Source organism: Hyaena hyaena, unplaced genomic scaffold (genome assembly GCF_003009895.1).
Source record: "Hyaena hyaena isolate Hyena2069 unplaced genomic scaffold, ASM300989v1 scaffold_27, whole genome shotgun sequence".
Taxonomy (NCBI): domain Eukaryota; kingdom Metazoa; phylum Chordata; class Mammalia; order Carnivora; family Hyaenidae; genus Hyaena; species Hyaena hyaena.
The window spans coordinates 3,075,860-3,092,509 of NW_024080659.1; the positions used below are offsets into that span (position 1 = coordinate 3,075,860).

The window sequence follows — 16,650 nt, forward strand, 5'->3', positions numbered from 1 at the left end:
GAGGGAGTCACAGACTGAAACAGGCTCCAGGCTCTGAGCTGGCAGTCAGCACAGAGCCCGACGCGGGGCTCGAACCCACGAACCGCGAGATCATGACCTAAGCGAAAGTCGGACGCTTAACCGACTAAGCCACCCAGGCGCCCCAATTCAATCTTCTTTTAAATGATCAAAGAATAAAACCTTTTGATACAGAAGTATGGGACAGGAGTATGGCTTCTGTGACACTGCACATAACAAAATATTAGTTATTAAACTGAGACAAATCAGGTCACACTAATTCTCATAAAGCAGCCCAGCTCTAGTCCAAATCCAAAAGTATTTTAGGCAAGGAGAGGCTAAGGACCATCTCCCTGGATTATCCCAGCCACCTAAGACTCTGAGACTGGCCATGACTTCAAGAATGCAGACCTCCTGAGCCCATCTAAGAGCCGGTCTCCAGTAGACACTAGGAATCATCTACGTGGGGTTTGTAATTTGTAGGAGATCAGAGAGGTGTTGAACTGGACTAAAATTTCTCCTGTAAAATAAACTAAAGCATTCTTCCGTTTAAAACAATAGAGGCGCCTGGGTGGCTCAGACGGTTAAGGTCTTCGGCTCAGGTCACGATCTCACAGTTCCTGAGGTCAAGTCCCGCTTGGGGCTCTGCGCTGACAGCTCGGAGCCTGGAGCCTGCTTCCGATTCTGTCTCCCTCTCTCTGCCCCTCCCCCAACTCGCACTCGGTCTCTCTCGGTCTCTCAAACATAAACAAACATTAAAAAAATAAAATTAAACAACAACAACAAAAACAAAGGAGCTACTCTGGGGGATGCCATTAACAGGGTATTTATTTTACTTGTAGCCTCTTCTGACATTTCACTTAGAAGGCAGATGCATGGGAGGTAAAGAAAAAGGGTCTTTCAGGTTAAACTATCCCACCCGCATTCAAGTACAATACAGAAAGAAACACATTAATAAGGGCATAACTGTTTCGTTAATCTAAGAATACAGGCATTCAATAAGTAATTCCTGAACTTAGAAAACCCAAAATGCTGCTTTCGCCCTAAAGTGAGAAGAAAGGAGAAGTTTCCCAAGACAGCAGTAGTCGAAACAACGCCAATGAGCACTCTGCGGTACAGCTGCACTCTATTGAACTAATTCTCTGAATTGAGCAATATTCATTCCTTCAACTGTAAGAATGAATGATTTCAAAGCCAAAATGGACAACTTTTTGCCAATTCTCTCTTCCAGTAACACACAAAAGAACAGTAATCCAAGATTAGAAAAATGATAAGCTTACATGCTTGATCAAAACTAGTAGATATGATGATACATACCTAAGGAGAATAGTTTTTAAAGTTACCATTTATTGAGCCTTTGTTACATCCTGGGCAGCATTCTAAGAGCTTGGCCAACAAGCAGCTCACCTAAAACACTAGCTCCATTATTATCCCTCATTATGGCTTTCAAGAGCCTAAGTAACTCCTCCAACGTAACTTTTTTTTAACTCACAGACAGATCTTTTAAAGATCACGCTGTGCTGCCTCCCCTTTGACCCACTAACAGAGGCTTCTAAAGGTTATGAAGCAAAGTAAAACACAGCTATGAACAGACTCTATTTCTGGGGCATATACCAAAATAAAGTAGAAAAAAAGCAAATGACTTAAAATTTATTGAATGCTAGGGGAACCTAGTCTGTTGAGTGTCTGACTCTTGGTTTTGTCTCAGGTCATGATCTCACTGTTCGTGAGTTCAGGCCCCTCAGGCTCTTCACCCTGTTTCTCTCTCAAAAGTAAATAAACATTAAAATAAGTGTTGTGGGGCACCTGGGTGGCTCAGTCAGTTAAGCATCCGACTTTGGCTCAGGTCATGATCTATCTCGCAGTCCATGGGTTCGAGTCCCGCATCGGGCTCTGTGCTGACAGCTAGCTCAGAGACTGGAGCCTGTTTCAGTCTCCCTCTCTCTCTGCCCCTCCCCAGCTTGTACTCTGTCTCTCTCTGTCTCAAAAATAAATAAATGTTAAACATAAGTAAAATAAAGTAAAATAAAATAAAGTGTTGAATGCTATACAAAAATAACACCCAGTCCAACAGCAAGACAGCAAGTCCCATTCCTCCTTCCGCACACGGCCCCCCCAAGCCTCCCAGCCTTCTCCATCCCCACTAGCCTCCCCTCCCCCATACCATGCTACAAGAAACTCCTAGCCAGGCTTCCCACTTCAATACTTTTCTCTACTCAAAAGGCCCTATGATCTTTTAAACCATAAATCAGAACACATCACTCTTCTGCTTACGCCCCCCAGGGGCTACCATGCACTTCAAATAAAACCCCAACTGCTCACTGTGGCCCACAAGGCCCCACCTGATCTGGCCTGCTTCCTCTCCCGAAGGCTCAGGAGGCCCCAGCAACTTGAGCTTCCATCCAGTCCCTTCATCCCAAGCCAAGACCTTCCTTGCCTCAGGCCTTTGTCCTTCTTTACTCTCTGCCTGGAATGCTCTTCCTGGCTCATTCATATGGCTGGCTCTTCATCAAACTTACGGTTTCAGTTCAAATGTCATCGTCTCAGAAAGGCCAGTCCCAACCACCCTACAAAGTGGCTTCCCATCAGTTACTCTCAACGACGTAAGCCTTTGTGCTCCTTTATAGAGTAATCACAATTTGAAATGGATCTATTTTACTTCATTATATTTGGTCCCCTTCCACTAGAATATAAATTCTCTGAGTCCCTACCATATTTTCCCCTACCATATTTTTTTTAATTTTTTTTAATGTTTTATTTATTTCTGAGAGAGAGAAAGAGACAGCGTGAGCAGGGGAGGGTCAGAGAGAGAGGGAGACACAGAATCCGAAGCAGGCTCCAGGCTCTGAGCTGTCAGCACAGAGCCCGATGTGGGGCTCGAACCCACAAACTATGAGATCATGACCTGAGCTGAAGTCAGACACCCAACCGACTGAGCCACCCAGATGGCCCCCCCACCATATTTTTTAACAAAAGAAATAAAAAAATGGATAGTATTTGAAAAGTTTGAAGACCTACTGAAGAAAATAAAAAACTCCATTTTAACGAAAGGAGAGGAAGCACAGGAAGTCAATCTTCCAAAATTAACCTACAAATTCAATATTCCTAATCAATATTCAGTATTCCCCCAAAAATCTCAGCAAGATGTCTTTTTGAACTTCACGGAATAATCTAAAGTTCATCTGGAAGACACATGGACCAGGATGGTCAAAGTCTGAAAAAAACAGAGCGATGAATAGGTGACTAACCCTATCAGTACTAAAATCACAAAACAATAGTAATTTAAAGGATATGGTATACACAACAAGAGATCAAGAACATAATAAATTAGAAACAGTTCCAAACATGTTTAGCCAATGACAGAAGCTGCAAATCTAATCAGTGGGACAAAGGATGAATTATTCACTAAAACGGTGCTGACACAAATGGCTGACTACCTGGGGGAGAAAACATGCACACATGTGCCCCCTAAAATCTATATCTCTACCTTACTTCCTATACTGGAAATAAATTCCAGATGGATCAAAAAATTAGAAGTTAACAGGAAATTTTTTTTAAACCATGAAAATATTAAATTAAAATCTGGGGACTTCTTGGTCTTAAAAATACAAAAAAGGTATATAGTTAAAAGTCTTCTCAATCATGTGCCTCAATCATTCGGTTCTTAAAACAGCCAATGTTACCAGTTTCTTCGGTTTCATTTGAGAAATATCCTATAACATACCAGCAAATATGTATACATTTTTTCTTTTTTTTTTTAAGTTTATTTATTTTAAGTAATCTCTACACCCGACATGGGGATCAAACTCACAGTCCTGACATCAAGAGTTGTATGCTTTTCTGACTGAGCCAGCCAGGAGCCCCTATTTTTACTCTTTAAAACAAGCAGTAGCACGCTATACAATAGTATTCCTCACTTTACTTTTTTAGCTTAATAGATGGGTGAATAGTCTAAATTTTAGAGTAAGATCTTTCTAAGTAGAGCATGAAACCCAGAAGCCATATATAGACTAATAATGAAGACAGCTAACATTTACTATTTACTTACTATGTGCCAGCAAACGTTATTTATATTATCTACATTCTAAAAATAAGGAAACTAAGGCTTAGAGAGGTTAGGTAATATGCCCAAGGTCACACAGCGAGCACAGAGCAGGGTTGGCTATACTGGACTACATAATAACACGAAAGAATAGTTAGGGGTGGGGGACGGTACAGCACACTTATGTTTACAGAAAGTGAATACTTTATAAAGGGCTCTACAAATCAATCTGAGAAAGACCAATAACTCTATCAAAAAATAACCAAAAGCAGGCAATTTAGAAAAGAAATACAATTTCCCACATTAAATAATGTCCAACCTCAGCAGCAATCCATAAAGAGCCTATTAGAATCACTCCACACACACAACCCCAACGTCTTAAATGATCAAAACGTTTTAATTGGTAACATCCAGCACTGGCCAGGGCTTGGGACATACTCAAACACTTGTGTCGGTATCTGCCCAAATCTACACTATTCATTTCACAGCAATTTCACTTTTGTAATCTATCCTACAAAACTGCTTGCACAAGTATACAAAATGAATATACAAAATTCACTTCAGCTTTGTTTTCCTGGGGGGTGGAAAACACGACTAGCTACAAGTCGATTAAACAAATCATGGTATTTTCCTAAGTGAAATACTATGTAGCCATAAATAATAGAAATACCTCTATATATACCAACTTGCAAGGGTAGTATGTAAAAGAACAGTATGTTACGATCCCATAATACAGGAAATCACACCACCAAAAAAAAAAAAAAATCGAAAGAATATGCAACACTTAGAAGATTACATCTAGGAAGTGGTACTTTCAATTTCTCTATATACTTCTACTTTATACTTCTGTAAAATAACATTATTACTTATAATAGATGAAAGACAAATATTCTAAAATAACACATCCTCCTGCACTCACTAAAATGGTTTTATGAGAATATCCAGCAACTTCTTCCATCCTTTCCCTCCTGCTCTGTTCAATTCCGTCCTCCCCTCCCTCCCCCCACACCCCCCCAACACATACACACCCACACACCCATAGAGTTAATGGACTATATACTCCCTACATCTGGTATATTACACTGTGTATATTTTAGGCTGTAACTCCTAGAAAGCACAAGTTTTGGTTTCATTCCAAACTCATAAAAGTTATTGTAATTCAAAACTGAATTAAAAGAACTTAATCAAAAGTAATACGAAGCTAAACATCTTTGAACAGGCCTTCAAAGACATGATAATTACAATTTAAAACAAACATTTCAAATTATACAATCTATACAAATCTATATGCTATTGCCAAGGGAAATGAACTCAAACAGATTGCTCTGATTCTGAACTGTGACAACTAAAATGTCAAGAAAGGAGTCTGTCAGTTAAACACAAGTATGGGGGTAGAGGCAAACTAAATCAGAAAGATGACCCTCAAAACCAAACTAAGAGTGAAATTTTCCTAGAAAAATGTAACCTCAACTTACTCTGGTTTGATATCAGTTTATTCAAATATAACCAAACAAAAACAGAAAACCCAGCTCAAGTTTTATTCTTCAAGTAGACACTGGGTGGGGGGATCAAAATAGTTTGGTCATCTTGACTTTCCTCCTCCTTTGCTTGACTAGTCCACCTAAAGATTTAATCTTTGATATAAAGCTAATCAGTACTATTCTTTCAAAGGGAATGGTCAAAGGTATTCTATAATAATCCTAAAAACAAACTAATCCATATTCCTAATTCACAATTTTTTCCTACCACAGAAAACTATTCCAAAATTCCCTGCATATATATGTTAATATAATATTAACATATTCTTGCTCTAACACTATGTGGAATTACAAAGAGATGAACCAATCCCATCTTTACTTTCTCCCCAAAATCCCACTAAACAGACAAAAATGTATTTTTTTAAAAAATGCTTTGATAATTCATGGGTTATAGACATTTTCTCTCACTGACACCGGTAAACTTCTTCCTGTTTTTAAATTTAGATAAACTATTCATCAAGTTCCCACATGGGTATCAATCAGCTTCTTCAACAACCATACCAAGTAACTCTAGCAGCTAGGTTTTTTACGCCTTCGACAGATTTCAATTACACACTTCCTGGGTGCAGTGTTTTTCCGGGAGTAGGGGCAGCCATGAGACACGGACATGATCCCAATGAGCGTATGGTATAGCAGGGATTAAGTGGACACATACATAAATATGATATTATAACAGAGGCATAAGCAAAGCATTAAGAACTTCCAGAATGAAAAATACACATCTTTGAAGAAGAGGGAGTAGGAGGGAGACTTCCTGGCTGAAGTAATATGTGATTAAACGCTCAAAAAATAGGCAGAATTTAGATGTGGTAGATTTAAGAGTAAGGCACATTGGCAAAATAGGCATATTATCTAACAGCCCAAATGGAATAAATATGACGTGCTTCAGTATTCATGTGAGGAGATCAGTGGAAAAAGAATATGCTTCTTCCTCTAAGATATGTTTTATGGGGGCGTCTGGGTGGCTCAGTCAGTTAAGCGTCCGACTTCGGCTCAGGTCACGATCTCACGGCTCGTGGGTTCGGCCCCCACGTAGGGCTCTGTGCTGACAGCCAGCTCAGAGCCTGTTTCAGATTCTGTGTCTCCCTCTCTCTCTGACCCTCCTCTGCTCATGCTCTCTCTCTCTCTATTTTTTATAAAACAGTAAAAAAAAAATTTTAATAAAAAAAATAAACTAAGTTTTATGGCATAAGTACCTACAGAAAACTAATAGCACGTGTGCACCTTTCAACAGGGCATTAAGAACACAGTTCAGGGGCGCCTGGGTGGCTCAGTCAGCTGACCGTCCAACTCTTGCTTTCAACTTAGATCATGATCCCAGGGTTGTGGAATCAAGCCCCATGTTGAGCTCTGTGCTGAGCATCAAGCCTGCTTGGGATTCTCCCCCTCTCATCCCACCATGCTCATACCCTCTCTCTGTAAAAGTAAATCTTTTTAAAAAATACAGTCCATGCTCATGCTATTTATCTAAGCTTTTATTTAACAACTGTCCCGTATATTTTTAAAAAAATGTTTTTAATGTTTATTCGTTTTTGAGAGCGAGAAAGAGCTCAAGCGTGGAAGGGTCAGGGAGAGAGGAGACATAGAATCCAAAGCAGGCTCCAGGCTCAAAACTGTCAGCATCTATGTCTTGAACTCATGAACCGCAAGATCATGACCTGAGCTGAAGTCACAGGCTTAACCAACTGAGCCACCCAGGCACCCTTACACGTTAAAAAGAAAAAATCCAAAAGTTTGAAAGTGAAGCAAGCAATAGCTAATTTATAAAATAATTTAAACTGTTTGGGGTCTCAGAAGTACCTATTGACATAATAAAATTACCGCTACATAATAAAATTTATAATACTTAAATTCCATGGAATCTCACTAGGTCTAGATAACCTCAAGGACATTTTTGTTTAAGACGATATTCAATCATAGCAAATTAGAAATTAAGCAAACTAAATATTTCTCAGTGATCTTATTACTAATGTAGACGACTAATTTTTTTTCAACCTATATTTTCACTGAAGAAATTTAAAGTTAAGAAATAGCTTAAATTGAAGACGTAAGTTGGGGCGCCTGGGTGGCTTAGTCGGTTGAGCGTCCGACTTTTGCTTAGGTCATGATCTCGCGGTTCGTGGGTTCGAGCCCCGCGTCGGGCTCTGTGCTGACTGCCAGCTCGGAGCCTGGAGCCTGTTTCAGTCTGTGACTCCCTCTCTCTCTGACCCTCCCCTGCTCACGCTGTCTCTCTCTCTCTCTCTCTCTCCTAGAAATAAAATAAAAAAAAAATTGAAGACGTAAGCTGAAGAGGTAATCTCTCATTCCCCATCCACCCTGATTTTTGTTTTAACTAACTGTCAATCATCACACTGAATCATCCCATGGACAAGACAGTGTAAAGGAATGAGCCCTACACACTGGATGTCAGGAGACTGGATTCTACCACTGCTCAACTACAGTAATTTAGGCAAATCACTTCACTTCTGTGGCCCTCAGTTTATTCACAAGTAAAAGTGGTAAAACTAGATAATCTATGACTCTATCTCCTATAATTCTATAAATTGTTAGATTTTATTTTAACCAATTTAGATTTTTTTGAGATCACTTTTTTAAAAATTATTTTTAATGTTTAATTATTTTTTTAATGTTTTATTTATTTCTGAGAGAGAGAAAGAGAGAGTGTGAGTAGGGAAGGGAGACACAGAATCTGAAGCAGGCTCCAGGCTCTGAGCTAGCTGTCAGCACAGAGCCCGACGCGGGGCTCGAACCCATGAACTGTGAGATCATGACCTGAGCTAAAGTTGGATGCTTAACCGACGGAGCCACCCAGGCGCCCCAATGTTTGTTTATTCTTGAGAGAGCACGACAGAACATGGACAGGGGAGGGGCAGAGAGAGAGAGAGAGAGAGAGAGAGGGAAACACAGAATTTGAAACAGACTCCAGGCTCTGAGCTATCAGCACAGAGCCCAAGGTGGGGCTCAAACTCACAAACTGTGAGATCATGACCTGAACTGAAGTCAGACACTTAACCAACTGAGCCACCAGGGGCCCCGAGATCCCTTTTAAGTAAAAGTAACATTAACAGTAGCACACATGGAGGAATGAAACTGAAGAATTCCGTAGAACACTCACATGGCTTTGTATGATCTCACTTTCAAATGCAAAGAGAAGAAACAAACAAAAGTATGTTGTAGCTGAAGGCTACCCACGTAATATTTTGACCACACAAGCTTCTGGGGTAGAAAAAAACGGTAGAAGAACAGTAAAAATGTTCAAGGAAAACCACCACCACAAGAATACCAAATAAAAAACAGATGCCCTACATACAGTTATTGCTACATGACAGAGCTTTTCATAGCTTTTCAATACTCCCAAGGTTCTGACAGAAAAAGAAATACACAAAATGTTTTCTTGACTATCAGCCTAAATGTCCTTCTTGCATGCTCAAACCTGAAAAGGTCAAATCAGGCAACCTAGAGACTGAGTTATTTGTGCACATAATTGATCTGCTCAACTTTATACCTTTACAGCATTTAGTAATGTACCCTGACCATAAAAGGCATTTCACACCAGTTGAACAGGTGAATGAATTATATATGGATCTCTAATCAACAAATCCAAACAGAATAAATTCCACTCAAGCTTTACTAGTTCTTTGTAAGTATTCTAGTAAAATGCAACATGTGTGTCAGAAGAGACAGAGTAACTAAATAACATTAGACCTCTATCATCCCCAGACATCAACAGGAAGCTGAAATTGCAATAGAGACAGGTCACAAAATACAATCAAAACTGACTAACACACCACGCGCGCGCACACACACACACACACACACACACACAAATAGCCTAACATTTACCTACATCAATCCCTGGCCTATTCAAAAGCCTTTGCTTCTTTAGCAGCAATGACAAGAAAACCTGACCATGTCCCAAATTAAAAAAAAAAAAAAAAGCTTAAAAGAACTTGACTACATTTGTCTAGCTTTGGAACCAACTTTTACTCAATTAAATTCAAAGAAACAGAAGTTGGGGCGCCTGGGTGGCTTAGTCGGTTAAGCGTCCGACTTTCGCTTAGGTCATGATCTCGCGGTTCGTGGGTTCGAGCCCCGCGTCGGGCTCTGTGCTGACTGCCAGCTCAGAGCCTGGAGCCTGTTTCAAAGTCTGTGACTCCCTCTCTCTCTGACCCTCCCCTGCTCACTCTCTCTCTCTCTCTCTCTCTCTCCTAGAAATAAATTAAAAAACATTAAAAATTTAAAAAAAAAAGAAACAAAAGTTAACTTCAAGTACTTTGTTTTAAAAAATTATGTGGGTCCACCAAATACTTAAGTTTTACTCTGATTTCATCCCAACAAGGTATTCATTTAAAGATATGTCTTCCTCAGAGGCCATGAAGGGAATCACAGCTATACAGATATGCGTTAGGAGATAACAGGCCTATTCAGGTAAGTTGTAATGTGAACATGTTTTTCTAATTACAATACAATGTTTACCCGTTCGACAAACATTTGCAGTGTCAATATCCTACACAGAAAATTATTGTCGTACATGGTGCCTTGAATGTAAAGATAAAATCTGAGAAGGGCCTATCCTAGCCTCAAGAGGAGATAAAACTGGTACATAAATACCTAAATACAAAGTAGGAAGTGTGAATGCCATGAGAGATTTGCGGATAAGGATTTTGGGAGTGCAAAGGAAGTTGTCACTACCTCACAGAAACATAACCCTTTCAACCTGTTTAAAGCAATTTCATAACTATTAACTTTCTCAGGCTCACAGCAGCCAATCCTAGGCCAGTGGATGTTCCCCTGCCATCGCAGAAGAGGAAACTGAAGCACAGAAAGGTCAATCAAGTTCCAAAATGTCACACAGTTAGTAAAAGTCAGAATCAGGACTCTCTATATTGTATTTTCTCTGGAGGAGTAGTTCAACATATGGTAAGCCTTTTGTAAAAGGAAAGAGTATTTTGGTATTGCAAGTAATCCCATCCTTATGTATGTACGTAAGTATGTGCATATTATTTATATATACGTGTGTTAACCTTGATTTACATTGACAGGTGTGCTTAAAGCAAGGCAACTGTGTACTATAAATATTAAAATGAATAAATAAGCTTCCACCGGGATTTAACAGAATGAGCAAATACAAACAGTATTTCTTTCTCCAACTTGGGTCTATTCCTTCAGTAATTTTTACCCATTTTTAAATAAGATCCTAAAATTGTTCTATCTGCTCCTGAGCCAGGGCCACTTGGTTTAACCAATAAATATCTTTATGAAAGGTGCGTTAAGACAAATTTTTTAACTATTAAAAATCAAATAATGCCATCAGCTCTCCAGCTGCCGAAGGGACAATCACATTCGGCCTATCAGCAGTAGCTATTGATCAAGATACGTTAAAGGAATGAATGAGTATTTATTGGCGTTTTAAAATCCCGGGCCTGTTGCTCTTGGCTCGTGTTGGGCCGCCCATCATCGCCTCACCAGGATGCACACAAGGAATGTAAATTTCAATACAATTACGATACAATTAGGGAAGCCAATCTGATGCAGTTGAATACACTAATCCCAAAGATTAGAATTACCTACACCACAGCTGTCCAAGGTGAACTCTGTTGAAAGTGGCACTGTGGCATGCGATATCACGAAAAGAACTGACCCTTCCTGAGCACTTTTCATAAATATCACTCATTCCCATCCACACCTTTAATGCACGACCATGCCTAATCCAGTTAAATCGAAGAATTCGGTCTCCTCCCCATTAAGACCGGTTTCTCAATTACAGTTTCTCAAATCCCTCTTCCTCTAAAAAAAAAAAAAAAAAAATAGAATTCACCGACTTCACACAGTAAGACACCAATAATAAAAGGCAGAAGATACAGGGTTCCGATCTTTGCCGTCTCCACCACGACCCACCCTTCGCCATTACACCCCGAAGTGGTCTGGTTAGAAGGTGAACTAGTTTGCTCTTCACGCACTTGTGTCCATCGCTGTCACCCTCCCTAAGCCCTTCCACACTCCCAAGACGGCCACCAACTCCGCCTCGGAGGGAGCCCAGGCCCGCCACCTGTGCCGGCCACACCTGGAGTCCCCCGGCCCTCCGGGTCTCCCCAGTCGGCCCGCAGGACTCCGCACGCCCCCTCCCCACAGGACACCCGGCCGGCCGCAGCCCATTCTTCCTCCAAACTCCATAAGCCTCTTCCACTCGCCCAGCCCCAGCTCCGCGCCGCGCCCGACTCGCCCCGGGCGGCCGACGGGAAGAGGCCGGGCGTCCGCGGCGGGTCCCGACCCACCGGGCCCGCGACGCCCCTCGCCCGGCCGCGAAGCCGCTCCTGCGGCCGGCGCCCTGGGAGCCCTCGGAAGCCCTGGAGCGAGCGGGGGCCCGGAGGCCGGGGTTGCGGGCTGCGGGGCCTACTCACCCGGAGCTGGCGGAGCGTGGTGGCCGGCGCGCCCCCGGGCCTGCGGAGCAGGACGCGGCCCCGGCGCGCGTCCCTACCCCGGGACCTCGCTCGGCGCGGCGAGCCGGGAGCTCACTCCAGCCGCCGCCGCCGCCGCCGCTGCTGCTTCGCCACCTTGGCCGCCATCTTGACTCAACCCCTCTCCCTCCCCCCCCCCGGCTCCGGCGGCCGCGGCTAAGGCGGCTCCGGTGCCGGCTCCTCCTCCTTCCGGAGGGCTGGGAGACCGTCTCCCTCCGCTGGCCGAGCGCCGCTCCTACCTCGGCCGAGCTTCCTGGGTCGTCCCACGCCAGGTCCCCTCAGGTCTCCCCTCGGCCTGGCGGCGGCTGTCCCCTCGAGCCGAGACGGGCCGGGGCCGCGCCCGGCCGGGCCCAGCGCGCTGCCATCGCGCACTCGGGCCCGGGCGCCCGCCGCCAGCCCGCCGGTCTCCGCGCGCTCCGGGCCTTGCCCCGGGGCGTGGGAAAGGGAAGGACCCAGGGCCATGCCTCGGGCCCTGCACCCCTCCGCGGCCCGACGGGACGGCGGCCGCCTGCTCGGGCGCCGGGCTGCAGGAAGGGAAGTCAGGTCCCCAGTGCTGGGACCAGAGGGGTGCACGTAGACCTCCCCAAGGCACTTTCCGGGGCTGCGGCGGTAATTCGCCGTGGGACTTCCCTGATATGTCAGGCGATGCTGACCTGTCCATGACTGTCGTTCCTTAATCTAAAGCCACACTCGTCGGAAGAGGCTGTGGCCCTCGCAACTGCGAAGTGCGCTCTCTTAGCCTTGCTCTTCTACAGAAATGACTGGACGGTTCCTCGTAACCGCGTGCTTCTCCTTCAGAGGAGCCACCACTCCACATCCCAAAATTAAGAAGGAAAAGCAAAGTCAGTTCATCCGGATAAGGAGCTAACCATAGAATTACGAGAAAGTCACGGGTTTTAAGATCTGAGTTACAAAATGGTGCGTTCAAGAGAGGAGGGAACTCAAGATGGGGAGGGCGGGTATTTTCAAACGCTTCTTTTTAAACCCATGGCACTGTAAGGACAAAGGTAGAAAACTGGACAAGGGGTTGGTCTCTGAAATCGAGAAGGCAAAAAGGCGTCGTAGATGCTGCATAAAGTAGAGGAAACTGGATAAAGAAGGGTTGGGAGGCGTCCATGCAAAACCACAGCAGGAACCCAACGTCTAAAAACCTCTGCTCGGCCTGACCGACTTAGACTCGGAACGCAAATTCCGCGAGCGCAGTGTTCCCGCCGGAGTCTGGGTCTGAGGCAACCTTCCTCCTGCGCAGGCGCAGTGCCACCTACAGAGCATGGAAGCGGTGGCTTTTCTGTGTTTGGCCGCGGCGGCGCTAGGATGGGGCTTCCTCTGGGTTTGGGACTCTTGGGAACGCGTGAAGGGTCAGGAGCCGGCTGGCGTGCCGGGAGATGGAAGCAGGACCCTCCTGGTGATCGCGCACCCCGACGATGAAGCCATGTTCTTTGCTCCCACTGTGCTAGGCTTGGCCCGCCTGCGGCACCGGCTGTACTTGCTCTGCTTCTCTGCAGGTAGGAGGCTGTAGGCGGGGCGCTGGGAGCCGGGGCTAGGAAGGGTGTTTAGGTGCCCTCCGGCTTCTTCCCGAAGGGTTCTCTGCTGTAGGCAGCTAAGTGAGTACACAGAAGGTCCCTACTGTGGACACTTCGCGGAGAGTCGGTGGCCCCAGCCTGTGGACTGTCGCGGCCAGGTTCTCAGGTGGGTTGGGGACGTCCCCAGCTTACGTACTTCACTGCCCGCAGAATTGAGGAGCACAAGTAATAGGTTAACATTTCGTTCCTTTCAATAACCTACATTTCCGTTGGGAACTGCGACTGTGCTCATTATTCTGTGGAACCTTTTTATGTGCTAAATGGACCAGGAATAATGATCTTACTGTGGGACACGCAACAGATTCCAGGCTGTGTCATGCCTGCTCAGCCCTTAAAATTTTACTACTCAAGGTAGCAACGGACCTTCCTGCTGCTTTTAAAAATCCATTTTGTGCTAGAAAGATGCGTATGTCAAACTGAAGAGAGAGATACTCAGAGCGTTAGACTAGAAAATAGTTTTATAGGCAATTTTAGAGTTCAGCTCCACCAACTACCAGTGAAGAGGCCTTTCAAAGAGTAAGTCCTCTTTTATCAGATAGAAAAAGATGGACTGAGAAAACGAAAATTGACTATGATACTGGATTATGGTGATACTTGCACGCTGTATAAGTGTAATTGAACTGTACACAGACAGTGGGTGAATTTTACGTATGTAAAATCATACCTCAATAAAGCTGTTTTTTTAACAAATGTCCATGACCGCTTTTCCCATTTGGTTGTGTGTCATTACAGTTCTTTTTCTACACAGATTTTTTTTTTTTTTGCAGAAATCTCATAGTTTTATAATTTTCACTGAACGTTATTTTTCATTTACCAAGTTTTTATTCAAAATGTATGTACACTGCACGCTATTAGAATGGCCAGAATCCATCGCCATGACAACCCCAGATGCTGGTGAGGATGTGGAGCCTAAGAGCTCATTGATGGTGGGAATGCAGAGTGCTTCAGCCACTTCCAAAGTGGCAGTTTCTTATAAACATACTCTTACCGAACCATTTAGCAGTCGCCTTTCTTGATATTTACCCAAAGAAGGTAAAAACATGTCCACACAAAAACCTGCCCACAGATGTTTATAGCAGCTTTACTCATAATTGCCAAAATTTGGAAGCAACCAAAACGTCCTTCAATTGGTATTATAGATAAATAAGTTGGTACATCCAGGCCACGGAATATTATTCAGCGTTATTCTTTTATGAGAAATCATAAAAGAGATGCTAATAAACATCAGAGAAGAAGGAACATGCAGGAGAACTAATCGAATAGAAGTGTAGAATGGGAATAATCAACAAAACAATGCATTTTGAAGAGCTTAGTATTGGAAATACTTGTTACTACTGCTCATTGCAAAGAGTTGGACACTGTTCTCAGGCAGTGTGTATTTCTAATGCCACTTGATACAAATATCCGCAGATAGTCAGAAAAAGACAGTTTCCCAAATTATTGGCCCTGTTAATGATGACCTATCTGTAAGTCACAGATCCGAGAAACTAACAAAAACTGGTACTCCCCTTAGTAAAATCAATATTAACACACTCCTTTTAGGAATAATCAGAAAATACAGTACTTACTGCATCTGAAACTAAGTAACATTGTGTATCAACTATATTTAATTAAAAAAATATACAGTACTTACAAGTAGGGTATGTTGGTTGATAATAGCAAATGGCAGTGTTTCTCCATCTTGGCTGCTTAATATTTTGTTTTTAATGGTCTTTTAAAACCTTGTTCTACAGTTTTTTTAGGATTTTATATTTAAGTAATCTCTAAAGCCAATGTGGGGTTCATAACTCCAAGATGAAGAGTCACATGCTTGGGGCGTCTGGGTGGCTCAGTAGGTTGAGCATCTGACTTTGGCTCAGGTCATGATGTCACCATTCGTGGGTTCAGGCCCCACATCAGGCTTTGTGCTGACAGCTACCTCAGAGCCTGGAGCCTGCTTCGGATTCTGTATCTCCCTCTCTCTCTGATCCTTCCCTGCTCACGCTGCCTCTCTCTCTCGATCTCTCTCTCAGAAATATATTTTAAAAACATTAAAAATTTAAAAAAAAAGAGTCGCATGCTTCACTGACTGAGCCAGCCAGGTGCCCCTACTTTTTTGGTTTTTGATTTTGCTGCAGCCATCATAGCGGGTGTGATGATACCTCATTGTGGTTTTGCCTTAATTTCCCTAACGACTAATGATATTGAGCATCTTTTCATGTGCTTATTGGTCATCTATCTTTGGAAAACTGTTCTCTGTAACTTAACTGTGTAAGTAATTTGACCATTTTTTGTTTATTCTTTTAATGTTTATTCATCTTTAAGAGACAGCATCCCAATCAGGGCCTGTGGGGGTGGGGCTCGAACTCATGAACCTTGAGATACAACCTTAGCAGAGATCAAGAGTCAGACGCTTAACCAACTGAGCCACCAAGCACCCCAATTCTAGTATCATTTTTAAAACACGATTTCTCCAACTGGGTTCTGTGGACACATTCTAATGAAAGAGAGTCTAGCTCTTTGGTTTCAACTTCCTTTGGGGAACACTGCCTCCTCCTTTTATCTGTCCACTAGTGTTGCTAGTGTTGCTAGTTAGTTCTTGCTGTCACTAATCTCTGGGCCACTTCATTGGTCCCTGATTGGTCCTCAAATCTTCCACCAGTTATGCATCAACTTATTTTCATTAAATTCTTACTGATGTGGGGGCGCCTGGCTTGCTCAGTCAGTTAGGCGTCCAACTTCAGCTCGGGTCATGATCTCACGGTTCGTGGGTTCGGGCCCCACGTCGGGCTCTGTGCTGACTGCTAGCTCAGAGCCTGGAGCCTGCTTCAGATTTTTGAGTCTCCCTCTCTCTCTGAACCTCCCCTCCTCATGCTGTCTCTCTCTCTCTCTCTCTCTCTCTCTCTCTCTCTCAGAAATAACAGGTGCCCCTCAAATATATTTTACTTTCTTTCTTTTTTTTTTTTTTTATTTATTTCTAGGAGAGAGAGCGTGAGCAGGGGAGGGTCAGAGAGAGAGGGAGACACAGACTCCGAAATAGGCTCCAGGCTCTG

The 16,650-nt window shown here is 43.4% G+C and overlaps 2 protein-coding genes across 16 annotated transcripts in view; one reads left to right on the forward strand and one right to left on the reverse strand.

Annotated features, from left to right (window-relative positions):
* The window catches only part of NCOR1 (nuclear receptor corepressor 1), a 158,206-nt gene extending 146,057 nt beyond the window's left edge, over positions 1-12,149 (reverse strand). For all 14 annotated transcript variants that reach the window (XM_039227337.1, XM_039227336.1, XM_039227339.1 and 11 more), the window contains exon 1: positions 11,979-12,149. The gene's annotated coding sequence lies outside the window, so the exon portion shown is untranslated. The remainder of the gene's footprint in view (positions 1-11,978) is intronic.
* A 1,062-nt stretch (positions 12,150-13,211) lies between these two features.
* The window catches only part of PIGL (phosphatidylinositol glycan anchor biosynthesis class L), a 74,421-nt gene continuing 70,982 nt past the window's right edge, over positions 13,212-16,650 (forward strand). For both annotated transcript variants that reach the window (XR_005527589.1, XM_039227376.1), the window contains exon 1: positions 13,212-13,540. Coding sequence is in view for 1 of the 2 variants with exons in the window: in XM_039227376.1 (XP_039083307.1) it covers positions 13,306-13,540 (235 nt within the window). In the remaining variant the exon portion in view is untranslated. The remainder of the gene's footprint in view (positions 13,541-16,650) is intronic.